The sequence below is a fragment of the Lagenorhynchus albirostris genome, chromosome 4 (genome assembly GCF_949774975.1).
Source record: "Lagenorhynchus albirostris chromosome 4, mLagAlb1.1, whole genome shotgun sequence".
Taxonomy (NCBI): Eukaryota; Metazoa; Chordata; class Mammalia; order Artiodactyla; family Delphinidae; genus Lagenorhynchus; species Lagenorhynchus albirostris.
Window position 1 is genome coordinate 19037703 of NC_083098.1, and position 24860 is coordinate 19062562.

Genomic DNA, 24860 nt, shown 5'->3' on the forward strand with positions numbered 1-24860 from the left:
CCACACTTGCTCAAATGCTAGACTCAGAGAGTCCTTTGTTGTCCATGTACTAAAATGAATGAGTGCCTTGCCTCTCACTTGCTATCCCCTGTACTGCTTCATGGTACATAGTGGCTACTTTAAGTTTCGTTATATTTATTTAGAATGAATGAATGAGTCCTGCAAGTTCAGTAGGAATGAAAAGCATTAGAGCAAAGGCAGCCTCATTCATTAGGCCGCAGGGAGCAACTATGCTCTACTTTCAGCTTTAACATGACTTTTCAAGATTTGGCTGCTACCGCAGAGCTATTACTGACTTTGATCTGGTGTCTTTGGGAAAGGATGATCCTGCTTTTCGTCCTTCTCATGGCTCCCTGTTGTTGGTATCAAATCACTTAATTACTCTTTAGTGACTCTACCAGGAGTGGGATAGGAAACAGCAAGAAGGAGAAATCAGAAGAGCCGGTACAGCTACTCCACGAAAGAGTTGAAAAAAAGAATCTGGCAAAAATTAGGATATGAAATTATACAGTGTGGAGATGGACTTTCTCCCAAGATATTCCTATTTATCCTTGTTAGTAATGTGATTGTGAATTGACTGGATACTCGTCACATATAATCATACTGTATTTTTTAAAATTAATTTATTTTTGGCTGTGTTGGGTCTTCGTTTCTGTGCGAGGGCTTTCTCTAGTTGTGGCAAGCAGGGGCCACTCTTCATTGCAGTGCATGGGCCTCTCACTATCGCGGCCTCTCTTGCTGCGGAGCACGGGCTCCAGACGCGCAGGCTCAGTAGTTGTGGCTCATGGGCCTGGTTGCTCCGCGGCATGTGGGATCTTTCCAGACCAGGGCTCGAACCCGTGTCCCCTGCATTAGCAGGCAGATTCTCAACCACTGCGCCACCAGGGAAGCCCTAATCATACTGTATTTTAAAGTAATCTTTTGAAGAGAAATATAGATACTTTGTATTATCCAAGAATAGATAACTGAATTTAAGTGAAGAAAAGTGTAGTTAATTCTCTTCAAGAAAACGTGTTTTCTAAGCCCATGCTTAATAATAACAAGATACGTGATCTATTTAAAAAATAACTACTATATGGGAACTGAAACACTAAATAACTTTTTTCTCTCAATGATTTATTAGAATAATATAGATTCACATGAACAAGCTTTATGGCTGTTCATTTCCTAGAAATCTAGTGGAATGCACCTGATAAATTCATCTTTACCACAGAGAGAGAATGAAAAATAGAAAGGATTATAATAGCTTTTCCATTTCATACCATGTTCAACCTATTGTGAAATAAATGTTTTAAAGTCCTGCAGCAAATAGAGGGATGGAATGTGAAAGTCCCTTTAGAGGCTTTCTCTACAGAAATAATTCAGTAGATTTCCATCTGACGAAAACAGTGAGGAGCTGACAATTCCATTTTAAAAAATAATTAAGAAAAAGCAAAGAGTTTCGAGTAAAATACTTAAATTACCAGATTAAACTATTAAAATGTTACTGAGTGACAATCAAATGCAACAGAGGACCATGATCCCACCTGAGCACGGAGAACACTCTGGCCATCTTGCCGATCGCTCGTATCTTGTTCCGTATCACTTCCTTGCGGGCTGCAGCCGTTGCACCTATATTTTAAAAAGAGTTGAGAAGTCAGGTGACTTTTTATTTAACTCTAACTAGTTTACTAATTTACATGTATAACAGACTGCAGTTAAAAGCCAAACCAGGTTTGTTTTTTTTCCCCCTCTAAGGATTTATCTGGAAATCAATTAAAAGTCTATGCTTCCAGGCAGGAATACTTGCCTGTGATACATTAGAGGTCCCCAAAATGCCAAAGAGCATCTTCTGAGATTTCCAAGGGGAGAGGTAAAGGGCTAACTGAAAACTTACTGAGCAGATGGGGTGGGTTCCTACCCTTCTCTTCTGATTGAGCTCCCTTCTCTTCTGTTTATACAAAGAGAACGTGCATTGGCAGGAAGAGGAAGTGCGTCACCAGGATGGATATTTCTCAGAAAGCGTGTACCAGGGAGCTGGTTTCCTCTCACCTTCTCTCTGATCTGAAAGCCCTCAAACAGCTCCTTTTTTTGTCCATTTCTTTTTCTCTAGTGGCAATGACACCATAGCAGGTATCCCCCAACACAGCTAATTGGATTGCATCTATTTTCCCCCAACAACTCCCCACTCCCCATCTGGGCTCGGCCATGTGTCTTGCTTTGGCCAATGCGACATGAGCACAAGCGATGCCAGCAGGAGCTTGAAAAGCACGTGGGGCTTGTTCCGTCTCTTGCTCCTTGGTATTTACCCAAGAGAGTGGAAAACTTATGTCCACACGAACACCTGTCCACAGATGTCTATACCAGCTTCGTTTGTAATTGTCAAAATGGAAGCAACCAAGATTTTCTTCAGTAGGTGAACCTACTGTGGTCCATCCAGATAATGAAAAATTATTGGGTGCTAAAAAATAATGATCTCTCAAACCAGAACTTCGTATTGCCAGCTATTCTGCCTGCAAATGAGTGGAGTAAGTCTAAATCCATATGGGAGAAAGCCATTCTCCAATCCAGTCTTTCTGATGACCAAGTGGAAACATGGATTCTTATTCATAATTGTTTCCTTGAATTAGACTCTGTTGGCCAAAACACTGGAGGAGAAAATGGCATGTGTGTAGGCCCTATCTCATACTTTATGCTGAGTTTCTAACAATATTTATTATTATCTACGATTTGCAATTATGATTTTTTATATAATAAAACCTGTCCTAGAGACCATTTGAAAGTCTGAAGTTTCTGTGCTTGAATTTTAGATGACTTATGATCAGGAGACTCCCTGAAGGACATTTGTTAAGGGAAAAAAAAGTGCTATAGCAATCTCCTTATACTGGTTTTCTTATCTATTTTTTTTCAGTTATTCTGTTAAATCATGTTTCAGTTTACTTATGTGGTGTGCCATTACCACTCTATGTTTAATATTCCCCAGTCGGACTAACCCAGTCCACTCAGAGGTCATGATGTGCTAAGGGGGAAAGATTCTAGCCGTCTCCAAAAACAGTACGGCCAGATCATAAAAATCAATCCAACAGACACAAAGAATGGAAAGAGTGGGAGAACCCCCAAAACGGTGACTATATTTAGAAGCACAACAAGAAAAGCAGCAAGAAGGAGTAGTTAAATGTCTAGAAACGAAATTGGATATATTTAAGAGAAATGAGAAGGGGGAAAATGTACAATCAAGTAAGTGAAAAATACCTAAGAAGGATAATCTCTCAGAAAATTTTCATGAAAGGACTTGTAAAAACCATAACCAGAGCAATGAAAAGCAAGAAACTAAGTAGGAAAGGAAGGGGAATAGATTATGTAGAGCCATCCTTTTCAGCTCAGTATGAGCTGGTACTCAGAAAGATGCTCAAAAAAAAATACAGAATTTTATTTATTTATTTATTTTTTAAACATCTTTATTGGAGTATAATTGCTTTGCAATGGTGTGTTAGCTTCTGCTGTATAACAAAGTGAATCAGCTGTACATATAAAATATGGAATTTTAAATGTAAAATGAACATTCTGACAGTCTGAGCCCGTTTAGCATTCCTTATTTTTCAGACCTAATGACTTACTGGAGAGTACAGAGCAGGTGTCTTACTTTATGTATTCATAGTTGTGCTCCCAACACATGGTGGTTCACAGCATATTATAGCACTTTTCTTAATGAAGAAATGCTGTCTCCTTTTAGATTTCTCAATAACCCAGGTAAGAGGTTTTAGTACTTCTTTTATAAAATTAGAATATATTTACTCAAAAAGTCAATTAACTTAATCATAGACAGTAAGAAGAGACACTAAAAACTAATATCTCAAAGTTCCATTCTGGGGGATTACCTTCAATATTTGTCAAATAATCAAAATCAAAATGAATATCACACATTTACAACCCACAAAAAAGTAAAATAACCAAATAAAATATCTGAGTTAATATGTAATCAAACTGAAAGGAGCTGAACAGTAGCAGGAAAGAATTAAGTACAGATATAAAGGTCCTTGTATATTTAGTATTGCTATTCCTGGCTTTTGGTATCTTCCAGAGATCATTAAAACTCTTATTCAAATACTTATGTTCCATTGCAAATCCTCACAGCCCATAATTCAATAGAAAGATCAAGGAAAAAAAATGCACGTTTTTCAGACTTCTACTAGCTGTGACATGCAAATACAATGTCATGTTTAACATTCTTGGTACTTGCTCTATTTAAGTTGTGGAAATATACCACAGTAGCTCAACTTAAAATTCAGTATATTGAATAATAAAGGTGCAAAAAAATACCTTTTACATTAAACTATTTTTAATAGTTAACTACTGTTAACTATTTTTCGGAGAAGAATCTAGTCATTTATTTTAACCCAAAAGTCCCAAACTGAAAGGCAATGTTTCCTAAGTTTAAAAACATTAGTAATTTTAAGTACAATTTCATTTTGTATTTCCATTCAAATAATTATCACTTCTTTTTTGGGCCTCTCTTTTGCTTCACCTTTTAAGTTCTCATCTTCTTTTAAAAAGCCTGGGGTATTATGCTACTAATTCCAGAATCTAGGCACACTAGCACACTCCATTTTCCTCAAAGGCTAATGTACAGACCAAGGGAATCTTTAAAGATTTGCTTTGACCATGTGTACTTCCTGACCTTAACTTAGTGCCTTACTGACTTCTCATGAAGTATGAAAGGTACGTATGCCAAGTGGCCTGCTGAGTGAATGCTGCCAGCCTCTGAAGGGAACTGGAAAACTGCGGCAGCATCGCAGCGATGAGGAACCAAGTGCCAGGGTGAAGAGAGGTTCTTACACGTGGGCTACCTGCCACGCATTAGAGACCCTGGCTCTGTATGGCCCACGGTCCCCATCCATCCATTGAGTGACTACTATAATTCCTCAGTTTTAACTGAATTAGCAGTGTGTGGAAAGTGTTATATAGAATACAATTTATTACCCAAATCATTTATTCATAAAGTGTTCTTGTGAATCCTATCCTGTTCTATAGCCTGCTGTGTGCTAACTGCTAGCAACAGAAATAGGAGGAAAGCATGGTCTCTGCTTTAGGAGATCACGTGAACGCCCATAGTGCACCGTGACACATATTAGAGAGGAAGCAGCAGTGGCGCGTGGGGCCAGTGGCTGTCAGCTAGAGAGTAGACTGAGCACACCTCTTCTTAGCTCCATGTTCAGTAACTTCGTACTGGTAGCTTGAAACCAGTGGTAGGGAAGAGAATTTATACCAACAAAACCTGTAAGCGCTACAAACCAGGGTCTTTTTCCCCCTGCAGTGAAGCATTATTAAATATTTACCACTGGAAGTAGATGTGAATAGTCTGGAGAAAAATATTCACCCAAATGGTGATAGTTGAAGGATCCTGAAGGATAAATAAGAGTTAAAGAGAAAGGAGAATTCTCCATAGAAGGAAGAGAATATTCAAGCACGTGGAGACCGCAAGAATCCATGTTATGTTCAGATGATGGGTCAGAAGTCCGGTGTGAATGGGGTTTGCCCTCACTGGGGCGAGGGCAGGCTGAGAATGAGGAGAGAAGCAGGGCATGCCCGGGGCTAAATTGTAAAGGTTTTAGCATAGTAGTAGGGACAAATAAGAAGTTTAGACATTAGCATTTATCACAGAGGTACAGAGAACTTACTTTGCACTTACCCACCCCTCTTCAAAAAAACGAAAAGAGAAAGAAATAAAAAGATGGACGGATGGTTGTATACAGGGACAGAGATGTGAGAAAGCAAATATAATCGAATGTTAATTGTAGAAAGTAAGTGATGGGTACATGTGTATTGACTATACAATTGTTTCAACATTCCTTTATGTTTGAAACATTTCATAATAAAATGTCAAAAAACCCCACTGTATTTGGAAGAAGCTTGGTTTTGAGGGAAAAGGGAGAGAGCAGCTTTAAGAAGAGAGGTCTCTCCATCCCTCCCTTCCTTCGTGTTATATGGGGGATGCATGAGTTTCCCAAAGGAGGCAATGAAGAAAAGTTCTCAGTGCACTGACATTCACCCCTTCCTTCCTCCAACCATCTCCAGGGGGAAACTGGACTGGTAAGATAAGCCCAATTCAACAGCTTCTAATTGCTATCAGTACCTTTTTGCAACTGTAAGACGTGATGATGAGCTGTCTAAAATTTTAATGCATTGATAGATGTCAAGGGCCTGGGGGTGGGGAGGGGGAATGGGGAGTTAGTGTTTAATGGGGACAGAGTTTCAGTTTAGGAAGCTGAAAAATTCGGGAGATGGATGATGGTGAGAGTTGCACAACAATGTGAATGTACTTAGTGCCACTAAACTGTACAGTTAAATATGGTTAAATTAGTACGTTTTATACTATGTGACTTTTACCATAATAAAAAACATTAAAAAATACATGCAAAAAATCTTTTTTATACTTGAATATCTTATAAAAGAGGAATATTTTTCATATTATTAGAAGGTGAAAAAGGAGCTTGCAAAAAATTGAATTGCTTACTCTTTAATGGAAAAAGTAGCAGAAAATTTCCACTTCATTATTATATTGGTTTCAAATGTTTTGCTATTATTTAGGCTTCTTTCTTTAAAGAACTTTTAACTAATACAAGTGTATCCATAGCATATATCTTTAAATGAAATATATTATATTAAAAGGAGTGTATATACATTAACATTTCACGCTTTTTCAAAAGAAAGATCTATTTTAAGAACTGTATTTTGCTGGCAAGCTTCAAATCTCTTAAAGCTTTTAATTCAAATTCTGAGAAAATATTACAGAAAACTCACCACTTTTTCAAACTTTTAAAAAGATAACAAAGTTCATCTCTGTAAGAAACCTATTCTACTCGAAAGTAAAATTTTATTATGACTCATTATTTTTAAGCAGAGTTTAGACATGTCTCCAGATTTAATTTTCCGACACCATAGGGCAATTACTGAATTTGAATACAGGTTATTGATGGAACAAAGTAGAAGGTGCTGAGATAAGAAATATCTTTTGTTGTGTTATATTAAAGACAAAAATTAGTTTGTTTTCCTTCCAAAATCAGCACTTTGAAATATGATATAAGGCAAAGGCAGAATATGTCTTCAGAAACCTCTAAAAACCTTGCATAATTGGTCTTTATGGCTTTTTACAAATGATGGTGAAATTATAAGTATATAGACTGTCTTATCTGGGAGAACACATATTCCAAATTGACTCCCATTAAGGCTATGAGGCCAAAACATGTACTATAATCCCCAAACCTTATTTTCTTGTCTTTTCTTTCTCTGACCTAGTTTAAAAATAACAGACCTTGAGCAACTATATCTCAACCAAGCAAGGCTATACAGAACTTACTTAAACATCTACCCAGTTTTGCCCTTGGCTGTGGTGAACTTGACAAGTGCTTCATTATACTTTTCTACACCACCAAGCCCTTGAGTCCTGGGATTTAGGGACAGCACCATAAGCACTGAGAAATTGTGTTCATTCTGATGGACTGGCTTTAAAACTGTGGTCTTTACATTTTTTACTCATGCATCTACAAAAGTATATCCTCCAAAGAATACTATTCTCACCTCCAAGTTTAAATAATTGTAAGCAATATAATGTTGTAAACATTGCCATTTTAAAATGAAATGACTATACTACTTCTTTTAAAAATCAATGGCATATAAATATCATACCAATTTCATCCTACCATCATCCATTTAAAGAAAAAAATCCATGAACAAGACATTCATTGATATTTAGAAATCTTACAGTAGTCCTTTTCTCTTTGAAATTGCATTTCCATTTTCCTGATTTTATTTTAGTGAATTATATATTTATACTTTAAAATATTTTTATCACATTATACTTTGCTGCCAAAAATATGTTTAGAAATTTAAATGAAATGTGTTTTTTAAAATTTCCTGAGACAATAAGGCCCTAAGCCTTAAAAGTTCCTTTGTAATCAATATCAATTATTAGTAGTACATAACTGAGCTAAGTAGCACAAACATATGATAAATTTTTATGAATATTTAAAAAACATAGAAATATAATTTGATTGGAATGCATTCCTTAATGATAAAGATGGGAGGGCGGTTACACTGCCTTGATTAAGGAGACTTCCTACGCATTGAGTTTTTCCAACGTCTCTTTGTTTAGTACTCCAGGCAGTGTTCATAGAGACTATGTTTAGGGAGACCCATGCCTTTTTGTTAAAATGAGAGAAAAGCAACTGAGAAAGAAGAGGTGGGAAAGGAGAGGCTGCAGTGAGCCTTGCAGCTCAGATGAGTTCCCAGGCTGATCATTTTTAGGAATGAGGACATATGGAAACTGAGGATGTGAAAATAGATTCCCTTACTCCTCTTGAAACTTCTCTGGGTAACCCCAATGGTCCAAATATTCTGGCATGAAGACAGCTGCTCTATCAAGTATTAATCACTTTCTAGAGGTGACAGTTGTCACCAGCCATGACTTGAGAATCCTGCATTGCTGATCCATTTAGGATCAGTGCTGGTTAAATCTAGTCCAAAGAGACTGGAGGTGCTGCCCCTCACATAATAGCTATATGAATGCTTATTTAGGTTACTCTATTAGACAGAGAAAAACACCTTTAGGATAATAAATTTTAAAAATCTCTGTAAAAATTCATCTTTTTGAGGATTACAACCTAAAATATTTGGAATATCTTTCTAATTTTAATTCTAACAATAGCATAGTACATATCCATAGGTGATAAAACTGGGACATAATGGCTACTCATTCCAAATCACTCCAAACCACATATTCTGAATTTCTTCCATATGCTTTTTAGCTCAACTAAAATCTCAGCATGTAATAGCATCTACGATGGTGTGATATTTGGCATAAGGCTATTCTGTCTTATATGTCATTTTCAAAGCGGCAGCTCCTTGAAAAAATATATTTTTTTGAATAAAAAGACTCTTCTGTGTAATGGATTTTCAAAAAGGCCAGTACAGCCTAGACAGTTTCTTCCACCTTCTCTTGTCATAAAATATAACTGGATTCTTCAGATAGGAAGTCTTAAAAATGTACAGACTGCTCCCAAATGTCAAATAACTGTCATTATTTGGTTATCTTAAATATGTAGTTAAAAAATACTTTTGTTTCCAAGTGCTAATTTGATTCCATGGACTTTTGTTCTCTGAGACATTGCGTTCCATCTGTTCAATAATTCCTTGGTAGACTCGCAGCAATTGGCTATAAGCATAATTATAACTTGGGTAAAAATTAAAGACTTTAAGGTAGATTAGGAGGCTTCGTTGATTTTTCAAGAAACTATTATATATTCAGCCTATGTTTCAAGAAACTATCATATATTCAGCCTATGCCTTACAGAGGACATTTCAGTTTATTTATATTTACCAAAGTAGAAACTAATAGCATGTGAAATCTCATTTGGATTGAACTCTTTATCATAATAGAAATGCATCAAGTTTATAAACTGGCAATGAAAATAAAAGCAAAATGAAATGAAATAACAAAGGTCAAGCTAATGATGTAGATGTATTGTCTATAGGAGAAACAATCATAATGCCTGGATGTTTCGTCTGTCAGGATTATTTTGGATATAGATGAGGATTTAACAGTTGAAAAAGGTATTTATTAAGGACCTAATTGTGCATACGTGCTAAATGCTGGAAGAAAGCATTTAGACCAGAATTTAATTCTGGACACTTATGGATTTATAAATTTATCAAATAGTAGAATGATATTTAAATGTTATCTCTGAAATTACAGAAATTGAAGGAAAAAATAAACCAATATAGTAAAATATCATGTTTGATTGTCCCATGTGTTATACCCTAGACAGAAAGCTAATTGAGTACCATTTGACAGCACGACAAAAAAGCAGGCTGAAAGACGTAATACTGCTCCAGTCGTCTGACAGCAGAGGATGGTCAAGGTGCTGGCATGTACTGAGCTGATCTGAAATAAAGCCACTCGAAGACCTTCTGATGCTATTCAAGAACTAGGCAGGGTGTTTTGTCAGTACAGGGGGGATGTAGTGAAGATTTTGCCCAAAAAGGTAAACAGGGAAATGAGCATTAGGTTCTGGCCAATGATCAGTGCACAGGCCTGCAGAGGCAACTGAAACAGACAGAATGGTTCCCAGGTCATGAGACTTTAACATCACTGAAATATATTATTATCTTATCAGAGGAAAGGGATATGCCAGTCAAAAACTGTACTGGTCAGCTACAGAGGCATAAGAAAGAAGAGAAGCCGAGGCAAACATCTGACGTGTCTAGGGAAGTACTGTCCAGGGGCCAATGGACTTTCAGTGTTCTGGCCTTACAGCAAGACTTCAGATCATAAATACCTGGCTCGTCGACTTCTTTTAAGACAAATGAATAAACTGGCATGTGAGAGGCAGAATAGCACAGTGGTGAAGAACTTGTGTTCTGGAGTAAAAGACCTATTGAGTCTCAGCTCCCCTGTTTACAGGCTGTGCTACCTTGGATAAATTACTAAGCTTCTGTAAGTCTCACCTTCCTCATCTAAAAAATGAGGAAGGTTCTAAGTGCTTTATTTGTATTATTTCGCTTGGTAAGTTGTCGACCTAAGGTCATCAGCTGGGAAGTGGGGAGCCCAAACCAGGATTCATTACAGTAGCAGGCTGGTGATCTACTTCCCAGGTGGGTGGAAGAATTACCTAAGTTAATTCGTTCGGTCATTCTCAACATTCAACAAACACAAGTGCCAGGTACTGTGCTATCTGCTAAAGCACTTAGCATAGATCATTGGTATACAATACTCAAAAATGTTTGCTCTTTCTATTAAGAAGAAGGAAGTGCTTGTGCAGAAGTGAATATTCCAGTTCTTCTAACAGTTACATTTCTCACTGTAAATTAAAAGGTTGATTGTGTGATCTTCATTAATATCACGCTGCCTAAGTTGGGGCCCCAGTTGTGTTTTGTGCCAACCAGGCTAAAGGCTGGGCCCCAGATGATGGCCAGTTCACTAGGGGAGAAGGGGAGAATCCAGGATGCTGCTGGCTTTGCTCTGAGGCAAAAAAATAGACCGCTTCACAAAGATGGGCTGACCAAAGAAAATCAAGATATCTATTTCTTTAAAATTCTAAGAAAAACTGGAAGAAAGTTTCATAGCTTCTCGTAAGCTAGGAGTAAAGATGAAGGAATAAAAGGGATTTTTAGGAGAGCCAAAATAGATTACCCTCATAGAAAAATATTTTTAAACTTTAGATTTTCTGAGCATTCATTAAACTTTTTCATATGGCCTTTAAACCTGCCATCTGAGATCAAACAACTATAAAGAGAATGTTTTACAAACTTCAGACTTACAACGACTGTCTGCTGTTGTTCAATCAATTATTAATTATTCTCATATAAGTACAACCTTCAGATTAAGAAGTTGGACCCATAAAATGCTTTAGTACAAAGAGAAGCACGTAAGCTCTGCCAAAAACGCATGAAAACTGGATCTTATTTTCTTATGGTATCAATTTTCAGCAAGCTGACATTACCCCCTATACTTCTCTCTGTGAAGAACACTTCTTTCATATGTCAATTACCTCAACCTTGTGTGTGAGAAGTGAAGTTTTTCTAAAATATAGAGACATACATATACACAAAACCTTTGCCTTTGTTGAAAAAAGAGAGCTCTCTACTTTAATACCTTTCAGCTAAAGAATACATTAAGGATTATAAAGCCCATGCTTATTTCCCTTCTTAGTATACAACATGGACTTCCTTCTCAAATAAATTTTATAAATACATTTAATCCAAGTGTATGCTTAGATATGCAATAGCTAATGTTTAATATAAGTTGGCCAATGTCACCATAAGTTGAAGGAAAACTCAAATGCTACAAAAAAACAATGATTTTTAAAACTGTGAATATTGTATATGTGTATAGTACAGGTGTCTATGGAATACAGTATAAACTTCTATTTTCTGCAAGCATTTTAGCCAATGGTGGATATTATCCAACCAATTAGCTCTAATAGGGAGATGACTGTTTTTTTAACATTTAGTTCGTTCTGCAAAGTCTGCACTTTTTTTTTTGCAGTACGCGGGCCTCTCACTGTTGCGGCCTCTCCCGTTGCGGAGTACAGGCTCTGGACGCGCAGGCTCAGTGGCCATGGCTCACAGGCCTAGCCACTCTGCGCCATGTGGGATCTTCCCGGACTGGGGCACGAACCCGTGTCCCCTGCATCGGCAGGCGGACTCTCAGCCACTGCGCCACCAGGGAAGCCCCAAAGTCTGCACTTCTGTGCAACGTGAAAATTATGCCAGCTAATAGAACTCATTTGTGCAAAATCATGTAGTACAATAAGAAGAGAAAGCAGTACTTTTAATGTCTATGTTACTGTATCATTTAAATTGGCAACTTAAAAAGATTTTAATTATTGTAATCACATATAAGTCAGACTTGATGATACTGACTACAGTATGACGGCTAACCAGGTACCTTGTTTGATAGTCCCGGCCCCAAAATATCAATGGCCATATATATGATGGGAGGTCATACCCTAGTACCTAGTAAATGTCTGTGTATTTTTTTAGACGTTTCAGTTTTAATGATATACTGGATATAACTATTTGTTTCCTTTTTATTGCACAACCCTGATGAAAAAAAGCAGTTACCTGTACTATAAAGGGTACAGAGTACCAAGGATACGTTTATAGTGACGAAAATGATTTAGCCTCTAAATTACACATTGAAATATTAAGTAATTGAAAAAAATCAACCATAAACTGGAAGGTAATTAACAAAAGCCTGACAAGCAACTACAAAGCCTTTTACAAAATACTGACTAATCTTTCTTTTTATAGATGTCATCCTTTCCTTTCTCCAATTACATCATGCAAACTGAGTTATTTTTAAAAGATAAGAGAACTTAACACTGGTGAACTGATACCCATCTTTGCATATAATTTTCTGGAAAAATTATATGGATTTCTCACACGGCCATACTTCTTAAAGCAGTAAAATACATAAAGTGCTTTTCTTTCCCTTGTCAGAAGTACAAGAGAACGAGAAAGGTGTCCTTTATGTTTCCTCCTTCAGTTATCAAATATCTTATCCCAATTCACACCCCTTCCTGCAAGCCTCTAAATCCTCTGTGAGACCAGGATATTGAAAATTGGTTCCTTATTGCACTGGACTCTCAGCTTAGTGAAGGCAGAGGCCATGTGTTTGTTTGCCACTGAATACACAGAAAAAGATATTTCATGAATAAATACTTTGACATGGAAATAAAAATATAAGATAGAAATATTACATGGTATCAAAATTAGGGTACTCTGAATTTTATTTTAGTTTTTGGCCTTCTAAAAAATGATTTCAATTTTCTATTTTAGCTATTATAAAATGAAAACAAAGTTTGCTATTTGCCTCTTTTCAATAATCTGTTATCTGACAAAGTTATGCCCTAATATTTCACTTTCTGGTTTTCTGGTCAGACTTATATCTCACAGTAATTTTTCTGCATTTGGTGCAAATATTTTAAAATAGCTGCTGCCTGAACTGCTCCACAATCCTGGTTCTTACGCTGTCTCCCTCATCACTCCTTTCTCTTTCACTTGTTTGTCTTTTTTCTCCAGTTTCATAAAGAAGGGATAATTTTACAGATTGGTCCTCAATTTTCTGACATTTCCTTCCACATCAGTAACTTTGGAGGCCTGTTTGACTTTTAGTAGATTCGGCTGTGACTTTTAATTCAAAGCCTCTGTCACCAGACCCGATTTTGTCCCCAGTCTCCAGGGTTCCATTTCCAAATCCTGCCTGGGCACTTCCAGAGTCATGTGTGTACTCAAACTCATGTCTGTCATTGAACTCCTTTCTCCCTGAAACGGATGAAGTTTTTCCGTAAGTGTTCTCATCCTCCTAGGTACCGAGGTTTGAACCGTCCAAATCCACTTTTGTTCCCTTTGCCCCACTGATACCATAGTTGTAAGCCCAGCTCTTTAGAATATCTCCCTTTTCCTTTATTTATTTTTTGCGGTACGCGGGCCTCTCACTGTTGTGGCTCTCGCGTTGCGGAGCACAGGCTCCGGACGCACAGGCTCAGCGGCCATGGCTCACGGGCCCAGCCGCTGCGCGGCATGTGGGATCTTCCCGGACCGGGGCACGAACCCGTGTCCCCTGCATCGGCAGGCGGACTCTCAACCACTGCGCCACCAGGGAAGCCTCCTTTTCCTTTTATTATTAACACTATCATTGTTCCTATCTAGTCACCTCAACTTTGAAATAGTTAAGTTCCTAAATTATACCCCAACTAATCCTTTTTCCCCGTTTTCTTGGGGAAAGTATTTGCTGTTTCTCAGACACTGCTTTTATGATGTTACTCCTCTGCTCACCAATGCTTCAAAGTTGATAGAACAAGAATCATGTCGCCACAGTGCTGCTGAGGGCTCTTTTTTTGTATGTCTAAACATTTCTTTGTATTTTTTATATTAACATGTCATATTTTTTCTCCCAAACTGCCAATTATTATCAGACACACAACTTTTTTTCACATTGGGAACATGAAATATGAGATGCTGAAATGAGTTGCTCAGAAATGACAATAATTACAGCCACAGGAAGAGCTCTAAGCTAATGGCTCTTAGTGAATGTGCTGCCAGAGGCACAAAGCAGAGGGGAATTTTTAAGATGAAATTCATCTCAAACATTCATCATGGCAAATATATACAGCTTCGGTAGAAAATGATATACCTGAACCCTATATAGTGGTATCCTCAAGGACCCATAAGATGCCACGCTAGTCCTACTAATTCCCAACTTTGTACTTTAAAAAGTTCTGTACGGTTTTTTAAAGCTAAACAGAAAGCAGTGGGGAGACACTCTGGAACCCGTGATATTAGATCTGAAGAATTATCTAATAATTCAAAGCAGATGATGGGAGATAATTTTCTTGTATACAATTTAGATGGTTTCGTAGAGGCATGCAAAAAACTGCTCTGATCCCATATTCAGTGACTTGCCTGTGGTTAACATTAGGATAAGGCAAAAATGTGGATAAAGGATAAGAGTTCCACCATGTGGTTTGCTCCTTAGATGAAAACAGAGACATAAATTCTAATTTAATATTAAGTCTTTCCAGGGCAGCCTGAAACTATATTTGGCTTAAAATGTATTAGTTTTATTATTTTTTTCTTTCCTTTCTTATTCTACAGGATTTCAGTTTTACCTCCACAATTCTTTCCTGTTAGCCAGACTTATCACATATCATAGTTTCAAATATAACTTGCATATATATAGATAGATAGATAAAGTGATCTCAGAGTCTAAGATTTTAGAGCTAAAGAAAGTTCCAAATAAATATTTCTAACTCATGAAACTGTCATTAGGTTTCTAATGCTTACTGCTATTCCAGACTTCCTTTTTATAACAATGAACAGTAAAGAAAGTTCTGCAATGCAGATTGCTTGATTTCTGTCAGCTCCCCCCAACCCCCTGCCAACACTTTGGGATCACTACTAATCCTTGGTCTGAAATGAGTCTTCTTCCTTAATGAGAATCAACTACCAAATGAGATACATCTACTTGGATTTCTTCCTTCTTTGAAATGTTCTGGTGAATAACAAACCCAAATTGAAACCAGACTATCATTTTATCATCCAAAATCAGAAGTGGAAACAGGAATCAAAGACCCCAATACATATAAACTAGATCCTCAAAAGACATCACTTGGCATTAAAGTGCTTCAAAACTTTTCAAGATAAAAGAAGTTTAGTATTTTATTTTCAACATAAAGGAACCATCTACCAATATAAAACAGTGATCTTTTTCTAGATAGGCTATCAAATTCCTTTATTTGTAAGGCAGAAGCTAAGGAGGAGAGATTCATGACATGATTTCTACCCAGCAGAAGCCTAGGCGAGCCAGGAGACTCTTTGTCTGCTCAGATACAATACAATTTTTCACATTATCAAACACATAATTTCTTGGAGTAAATTGAGGTTAACAGAGTAGCACAAAACTATTTTATTTGCTTTGACTTTCATGGCCTAATAATAATGTAAAAATATTTTTTTGTAATTTTATGGATATTTAACAGAACGAACTGAAGTATAAGTTTAGCTATTAGTGTTGTTCTGTTAAAAACAAAAAAGCATCATGCTGTTTAAAAAAAAAAAAATTCAAGCACTGGAATCACAGGTTGTGGAAAGTTCAAGAGCCTGAGAACCAGGCAGACATTGGTTTGAATCCAGGCTCCATTACTTCACTAACTCTGTGACCTTAGGTTTTAACCTCACTGCCCTGAGTCTGTCTAGCTTCATATGTAAAACTGGGATAATCATAGCACCTATGTCAAAAAGTTGTTTTGAGGGTTAGAGATAACATAAATAACCTAGAAAATTTCCTTCAAGTAAATGATAGTTAATAATTACAAATTTTTGTTGGTCAAAAGGTACAATTAGCAAAGAGTTAATACATATAAATGACTTAGAATGATGCCTAACACATAAGTGTTAGCTGCTGCCATTGTCACCGTTAAGTGGTAAAGGGGAGCTGACAGAACATAGAAAAGAAGCAAAATTAATCCCACACCTATACTCAAGGATAGGAGGAGAATTTCTGTCTGCAATAGACTTTATAAACACAAAGAAGTCAACTGGATAAGATACACAGATAGGCATGGGCTGTAAAGGCACCATTACTGCCTTGGATTTTGCAGCTTGAAGTTGGATACTAAGCAAAATATTGAGAAGGGTTTGATAAGGACTCATCAAGAGATGGCTCCCCTTTAGAAAGAGCAGGAAGTGCTTTAATTAAGTCCTTTGATGTCTTCTGATTCCTGCTTTCACCTCTGGAGCCAACCACAAGCCCAGGAGCCTGATAGGCAGAGCAGAGGGCCAGCCCCCAGAGAGAGACAGACTCTGCAGGCTGCCTGCAGGAGGAACAGGGTGGGAGAACTGGAACCTTTATCCTAAGGCTGAAAATAATATCACACAAAAAGGAAAAATAAAACTTAAATATATGTTCTCAATAAACAATTGTTCCAAAAAGAGTTAAAGAGTTCTGGGAAGATTTATAAGTTGTTCTTTGAGTACCTTTGAGGAAGTCCATAATTTTTGTGCCGTGTTAAAATAAAGCACTAAAGAACATTTCTGATGATTTATTCTGAAATGTATAATATTCTAAGTTAAACACACATATATATATATATATATATATTTTTTTTTTTTTTTGCGGTACGCGGGCCTCTCACTGTTGTGGCCTCTCCCGCTGCGGAGCATAGGCTCCGGACGCGCAGGCTCAGCGGCCATGGCTCACGGGCCCAGCCGCTCCGCGGCATGTGGGATCTTCCCGTACCGGGGCATGAACCCGCGTCCCCTGCATCGGCAGGCGGACTCTCAACCACTGCGCCACCAGGGAAGCCCTAAACATTTTTTTTTTTTTTTTTTTTTTTTTGGCGGTACGCGGGCCTCTCACCGTTGCGGCCTCTCCCGTTGCGGAGCACAGGCTCAGCGGCCATGGCTCACGGGCCCAGCCGCTCCGCGGCATGCGGGGTCCTCCCGGACCGGGGCACGAACTCGTGCCCCCCGCACCGGCAGGCGGACCCCCAACCACTGCACCACCAGGGAAGCCCTAAACATATTTTTTAATTAAAACTTTTACTTCTCTTTTCTTTTTTTTCCTTAGAGGGTAAATTTGTGAGATTTGAACTGAAAAATCCCATATTTTAGTCCTGCTGTTTCTCTGCAGGACTAACCTAAGATTTAAGCATGGTAGTAAGATTTCACTGGTCTGCTTAGAAAGAAAAAATTCTTCCAAGTGCCTTGAAAAGGACATGCACTCCTATCATTGGAATAAACAAGCTTAAAAGCAACTGCTGATGAGCACAGTACATTGACTGGAACTAATAATTTTAAAGCAGAGGAAGTTCCAAAATATATCCTTTCATGTAAGTGACTGAATGGGTGGATAAAGAGAACTCACTATAAGTGAAGTAAACACTGAGGTGGTCTTGGTAATACTACTTGCACTGTTGAAATGTGCAGATACTTTTGGCTATAGGACCTGGAAGCACACAGTAGGTACTCAATATATATTTGCTGAATGAGTGGGTTAACATAATTACAATTATATGCAGGTTTACTTATTCTATTGAATATACCATATGTTGTATATTTAATATGTTGTCTATACTATAATTATTGGTCAATAAACCTGACTAAAACAGAGATCTATTAACAGAGATGCATCACTGCATTAATGCTAATTAATCTTTCTTTTGAGGAATAACAGGAACATAGTGAAAGCCATGCAAAATGTCTGTTGACTTTTAAGATTTAGATTCCACCAGATTAGTATTCTTTTAAGATTTTAATTCTTTTAAGATTTAAGATTCTTTTAAGATTTAGATTCCACCAGATTAGTATTCTTTCCTGAGGAAAATATAGCCTCTTCCTAATCTTCCACTAGGAAGATTAATATCTCTTAAACGATATCACTACCCTGGAAAAGTTAATGCTGGTAAACTGTGGCTATAACATATGAAACATCTAGAATCTGGATAAAGCACAGAATATCCACTGAGCTTCTGAATATTTTAAAATATATCAATATATTTACTTAAGTAAGTTCTTACTTAAACCATGAGATGGTAGGAATAATTGTACACTTTAAATTTACCTAAGTATATACTCTCTATTTACATGAGTGTACGGACACTTTTATTTTACTTTTGCCTACAGAGTTAGGTATTCTGCATTCATAGATGTGACCTGTATTAAGCCCAAGTAAATATTAAATCATGCTGTTCAGATAGTAACTTTTGGAAAGGGCCACATTCTTGCTTCATTTTACCCAAGTGCAGTTTTTAAAGGTAAAAATTTTATCAATTTAAACTTGCCACAATATCTAGTTTCCACTGCTACCTTCCCCCTTTACTTATTTTATTGATATTATAATGTTTACGCATCCGTCTCTCTAACCAGACTGCAACTTCTTCTTAGGTCTTTAATGCATTTTGGAATCCCGAGTGCCCTGTGCAGAGCAGGTACTTAGTAAATGTTTATGGAAGTGAACTTTGCACTTTCCTCCTCCAACTACATTTTTTTTGTAAATTTCCATTCATTTTGGGGTCCTTTTGTAAGAGCCAGAATCATTTTTTCTATCTTCATTCACCTCATGAATCTTTTGTCTTTTATAGAAAGTGTATTCTTCAAGGGTAACTGAATACCAAATAGTATCTTAAAAAACAACAATAAAAAAACCTCATAGCTTATTCATTAATTATTATAGACATGAAAAAATATTGGGGTTGACATAAATACCAATACACCAATGTGTAAGTATCTTCTTTTATCATAGACATCAAAATTTGAATAATTGACAGAAACAACCTCACTAAAAGAACCAAAAAACTCATTTAGCAATGTGAGCTACTGAAAGATGTTTATTAAAGTAGTTCACAGCTTCAACTATGTTTTCAGGGTAAGGGGAAAATTCTCTCAAGTTTTTTCTTGCATTTTTTCAAAGCAACTAGAAAATATAATAATATCTTTCATTCTCAGCAGTATGTTATGATTTACACATCTAAATCTTAGAAATTTATTCTTAGGGTTACCTACGAGACGCCAAGTAATTACTTGGCAAACAGCATTAGCACAAAGGCTCAAGGCTCTTACCATCAAATCCATCTTCCTCTGACCCCAGTTCATCATCTGAGCAGATGTTGAGGACATTTACCAGCATCTCAGTCACTAAAGAGAAAAAGGAAAGAAAGAAAGAAAGGAAAAAAAAGTCTACATTTTCTACTATAACCTTAATTATGACTCCGGCACTGTTAATGACCAGGCTTAGCAATAACATTCTTACCTATATTGAAGATGGAATTTCCTGCAAGTAGTTTCTATAAAATTCAGACCATAAAAGATAACAGGCTTTGTATTTCTATGCAGACTTTATATTTTTAAAATTATTAGCTCATGCCTACAAAATCTAATGGTAACATTTACCAGCTATAGGTCAATAGACAGTGGACAAAAGAAAAATGTGGATATGAATATACTATAATCTAGGAAGGAGAAAATGGTTACTTTTGAATTTTTATTTATTTGTACAATGATGCTGCTAGATTTAGACCAGATTACAAACTTTATGTTCATAGGGATCGAGTGAATGCTAGATCTCTTTTTTAAATTTTTTAGTCCCCCAGAGAACCCAGAATAGTGATAGAAATGTGGTTTTGTGTTTAAGAAAAACTGATGATTTATGAACTAATATATTTGAGGTAGTTGTGAGAATATTGATTTTAAAAAATGAATGTGTTGATATATATATATATATATACACATACATATATATATACACATATACAACATTAAGCTTCATTTTCAAAAAGGTTTTACAAATGAAGCTCAGGTAAGTTTAATAAGAAATTTACTTGAGTAAATAGATTATAAGAGGGCTGTATAAAAGCATTATACACAGAAAATTAGTACTGTAACACTTTACACTAAGTTACATGTTATTTGCATTGAACGTTTTAAAAAATTAGGTTGGGTTCTATCATGAATGTGAAAAGAAGCCTGTCCACTATTTCTTCAAGAGTTACTTTTTAAAATCAGTGTTTTTCTAGCATTGAAAATATATGATAAAGAGTAAAACTTCACTGGAGCCAACATTAACTCAGAGCTTCAGTTTAATTATCAAAAGTAAATTATGTACACACTGCTATATTTAAAATGGATAACCAACAAGGACCTACTGTATTGCACAGGGAACTCTGCTCAATGTTATGTGGCAGCCTGGATGGGAGGGGAGTTTGGGGGAGAATGGATACATGCATATGTGTGGCTGAGTCCCTTTGCTGTGTATCTGAACTATCACAACACTGTTAATTGGCTATACTCCAGTATAAAATATAAAGTTAAAAAAAAAAGAAAAAAACGTAAATTATGTACACGAATATATTAATACATTCTTTTATAACAGATGTTCAAAATCTGAATAATTAATGGAAACAACCAAAATGAAAGGTGTTCAAGGGTAGTTGTCAGGATTCTCAGTGCTTCTGTGTCCACGCTGTGATCTGATGGGTGCAAGGAAGTGGCGACACGGAGTAGTACTGGGAACATTTATCAGAAAGTATTAAAATTTACTTTTGACTTATTTTGGTGTTGGAAGGGAAGACTTCTTTGCTGACAATTCATAGATTCTCGGGTTTAATTGTTTTTAGAATATTTAAAGAAAAAATACATTGACTGTAGGAAAATAAATGCTACACATATTAATATATTACACATATGTATTAATATAAACAAACAAATATTTCAGAAGAATGTACAGCTTTCTCTAAAATCCCCCCATAAGACATCATTTTTCTGAAACACGTGCAAGCTCTTATGTTTATTACAATGCACACATTCACCTTCTCTGTGATGCTCAAGATGTTGCATGAGGAATGATCCAGATTATCACCATTAAACCTCCTGAACTGAAAACTCAAGTTCAGTGGGTGCAGGCCTTTCCTCCAAATTTTTGCTGAGGTTTAGGTCAAAATATAAAAACCAAATAAAGGGAGAAGGAAGGAAAGAAGGAAAAGGCCAATTCTTCTGTAAACCTGGGGCAGGCTAATAAACAACTTTTTAAATGTAAATTTGTCTCACCTTATACTAATGGCCACCATATTTTAAATGAACTATTTTTTTGTTATTGTACATGTTGTGTTTCAAAATATTGTAGCCATTAATCACTTTCGTACAATGATTATTATTAACATCAGAAATGTGAGGAAAGCATGGTTATCACAAGCTTTTAATCTGACCAGTAGTCTATAAAATAAAATTATACTTTTGAATTATAATGCAAAGGGGTAAGAAAAGAAGGTAGCCATTATAGCTTGAAGCCAATCAAAACTATGAATCTGTTATTTTTTAAAGGGTTGGATTATTCTAATGAGGTTATATAAATTATCCTAATATTCCTCTTTTATTTCCCCTTAATTCCACTCATTGCATATTGTTAATGGCATATACAGTGACATACTTTCAAATCACTGCTCCTACGGTGAAGCCTGTGAGTTTTACTGGTTAGGCCAAAGTGTTTCTCTTTCTGACTGTTTCATGGTAAAAAAGGCTGCATTACCTCTCCTTCCTTCCCATACCATTTTATTAAGAACATCTCAGGATTCCACAACATACCTTTTTCCCCAACAAATGGCAGGGACCAAGTGAAAACATCCATGAAATTGGGAAGCCAGTATGGATGAGGAGAACAGTTGAATTGCCTGATATTCATGACATTGTTCTCATACTTCAATACTGCAGCTGAAAAAAACAAAAAGAAGGACATTAGATTCACAAGCACATATTTCTGCTTCTACACATGGCTTGAGTTGATCAAGAAAATTCAACTATATATTTGACTTAAGTTCCAAAGCATCAAGGCAAACAGCTTCATTGGTCACGAATGTTTATTTAGTTATGGATTTAAACTTCATTCAGTGTAGTATCTAACTGCACAATGTATAAATACTATACATGAAATGGCATTATAGTTTGGCAAATATTTATATAAGATAGTTAATCAAACGTCAGGAATTGGATCAAGCTCCTTTTGCAGCCAAGAACACTTTAGTCTTTTTTTTTCTTTTTTTTTTTTTTCGTGGGCCTCTCACTGTTGTGGCCTCTCCCGTTGCAGAGCACAGGCTCCGGACGCGCAGGCTCAGCGGCCATGGCTCACGGGCCCAGCCACTCCGCGGCATGTGGGATCTTCCCGGACCGGGGCACGAACCTGTGTCCCCTGCATCGGCAGGCGGACTCTCAACCACTGCGCCACCAGGGAAGCCCCCCATTTTAGTCTTATTTAATACCTGGTGACACGAATAAAAGCGGCATAGCTAAGTTAGTGTGATATAATTTAATAATATCCTCAAATATTTGAACAGAATTTATATCTATTGTTTTTAAAGCACACTTTTTTCCAGTACAACTCACAATAGTTGTACAAAATAGTTTAAATTAGACTGCATTCTTGACTTAATAAAGTAAAATGTTTGGACTGAATCCTGCCTTAAATAATATGCCGATGTTGACTCTACCCTTGACTTCTGAAAAGGATGCACCATCCTCAAAAATGGGAAAATCAATCTGCCTGCTTCACTCTGCTTTGCCTGGTATCTGTAGGTTGGACACACACTCACATGGGATGTTACGGTTGCAGAGATGTTAAGAGCATAGCTAGTCTCACTTCTAACCAGGTTCAGAACCTCATCTATAGCAATCGGGACACAGGGTGAGCAGGTGTCCGTGAATACTTTCAATGAAGCAAAAGCTACCTGTTTTAATAGGGTCATCTCCTCTACGGATAGACGATTTTAAGTTGTAGGAAATTCTCAGGGGGAATTTAAACCTTCTTTACTACTTACTGATCCTAGTTCTGCCTTCTGGAAAAATACAGATCAAGTATACTTCTGTTTCTAAATGACAGTCCTTTAAATATTAAGAACAATACTCTCACACTGTACCTTGCTGAGTTTTGGCAAGATTTTACTGTTATTATCCTATCATAGCATGATTAGCAGAAACTATTGAACAGATCCTAGATGCTGTCAAATGAGTTTTTCTTGGTTTTGTTTGGCGGTTTAAAATATAGAAAAATTAATCATCTCATGACTTTTTAATTTTTGGACTGACTTTTGTACGTGGAAGATGTTATAGCATGCGATTGCTATGCATAAAGATATCCCTTAAAAAAATATACATTTTTGAAGAGCTCCTGGGAGTTTACTGGGTTTGAGCTTTGCATGAATGTCTGCACTAATATCTTACTCAACTACTTATCGATATCTTTAACATAACATTGCTTTCATAACTCTGCGTTTTCCTTCCACCTGGAATGTTTTCTCAGAAACCTCTGAATTTCCAAATTCTTCCCATCCTTTGGTGCCCAGCCCAAACACTATCCCCTCTGTGAAATCTTTTCTGATTTCCTCTGGTGGATGTCTCTCCTCTGAATTCCAAAAGCCCTTGACTTACAGCTCTATTTGCATTTATTATTCAGTTTTGATCACAGCTATTCTAAGTGTATATGTATATATCCAACGTCTCCCTACGGCCGTAAGGACAAGTACCATACAGCAGGCTCTCTATCTTTATGTTTCATATACCACCTTCTTAGCACAGATGCTCAGAAGCTAAGGACACACCTTGGTATTTTCCCTATCATCTTTTTCAAGAAAATTCTTCCTAATGCCTTTGACCCTTCCTCACATGAGACCGCTGCTAGAGCCTTTCCCCCATCTTGCTTATCCTATTCTGGATGTATTCCACATCAGCAATGCTACTGTTAAAGTGTGGCTCAGAACTAAGAGAATCTTGGTGGGGTTGATCAGTGCAGAGCATGGGAAGGATGTATAGTTTTCTGTGATTTGCATACTACATACATCATATTGCAGCTGAATAATAAAGTGGATGTTTTCAGCAGCTTGAAGTTAACAAAAATCATACTTGAGAACAGTGAGGTTTTTTCCTTTGAATCATATTTCAGGCTGACCAACCCAGTTCCACGGAACAGAATCACAGATGGTTTGGGGACAGGAATTGCAGATAATGCAATCCACACTGATATGGAGGGAGTTAACTGTCTTCTTCCCATGGAATGCTGAATCCCGCATACACTTCTGTAAACCTGTTCTTCTTTGCATTATCCTATCATTTATGCGATATGTCATTTGGCCTAAGGATACATTCACATAGTATTAGAAACATGCAAAATGAAAAACTCATGGCAAATTACAATATCAATACTTGGGATCTGCCAGATGGGAAAGGTGAAGTACTTCCCGCTTTTGCTAACTGCTCCCTGAGCACCGGCTTCATGCAAAAGGTCTTTACCATTTTTGAATACTGCATATTATTAGCAGAAATGGATCCTCCCATCTTCA

At 36.8% G+C, this 24860-nt stretch overlaps 1 protein-coding gene across 3 annotated transcripts in view; it reads right to left on the bottom strand.

The window, feature by feature from the left end:
* Window positions 1-24860, bottom strand: part of PPP3CA (protein phosphatase 3 catalytic subunit alpha) — a 299312-nt gene that overhangs the window by 13438 nt on the left and 261014 nt on the right. For all 3 annotated transcript variants that reach the window (XM_060147635.1, XM_060147633.1, XM_060147634.1), the window contains 3 exons: window positions 22117-22242; window positions 19600-19674; window positions 1527-1611 (listed from right to left, as the gene is read on the bottom strand). In XM_060147635.1, coding sequence (XP_060003618.1) covers window positions 1527-1611; window positions 19600-19674; window positions 22117-22242 — 286 coding nt within the window. The remainder of the gene's footprint in view (window positions 1-1526; window positions 1612-19599; window positions 19675-22116; window positions 22243-24860) is intronic.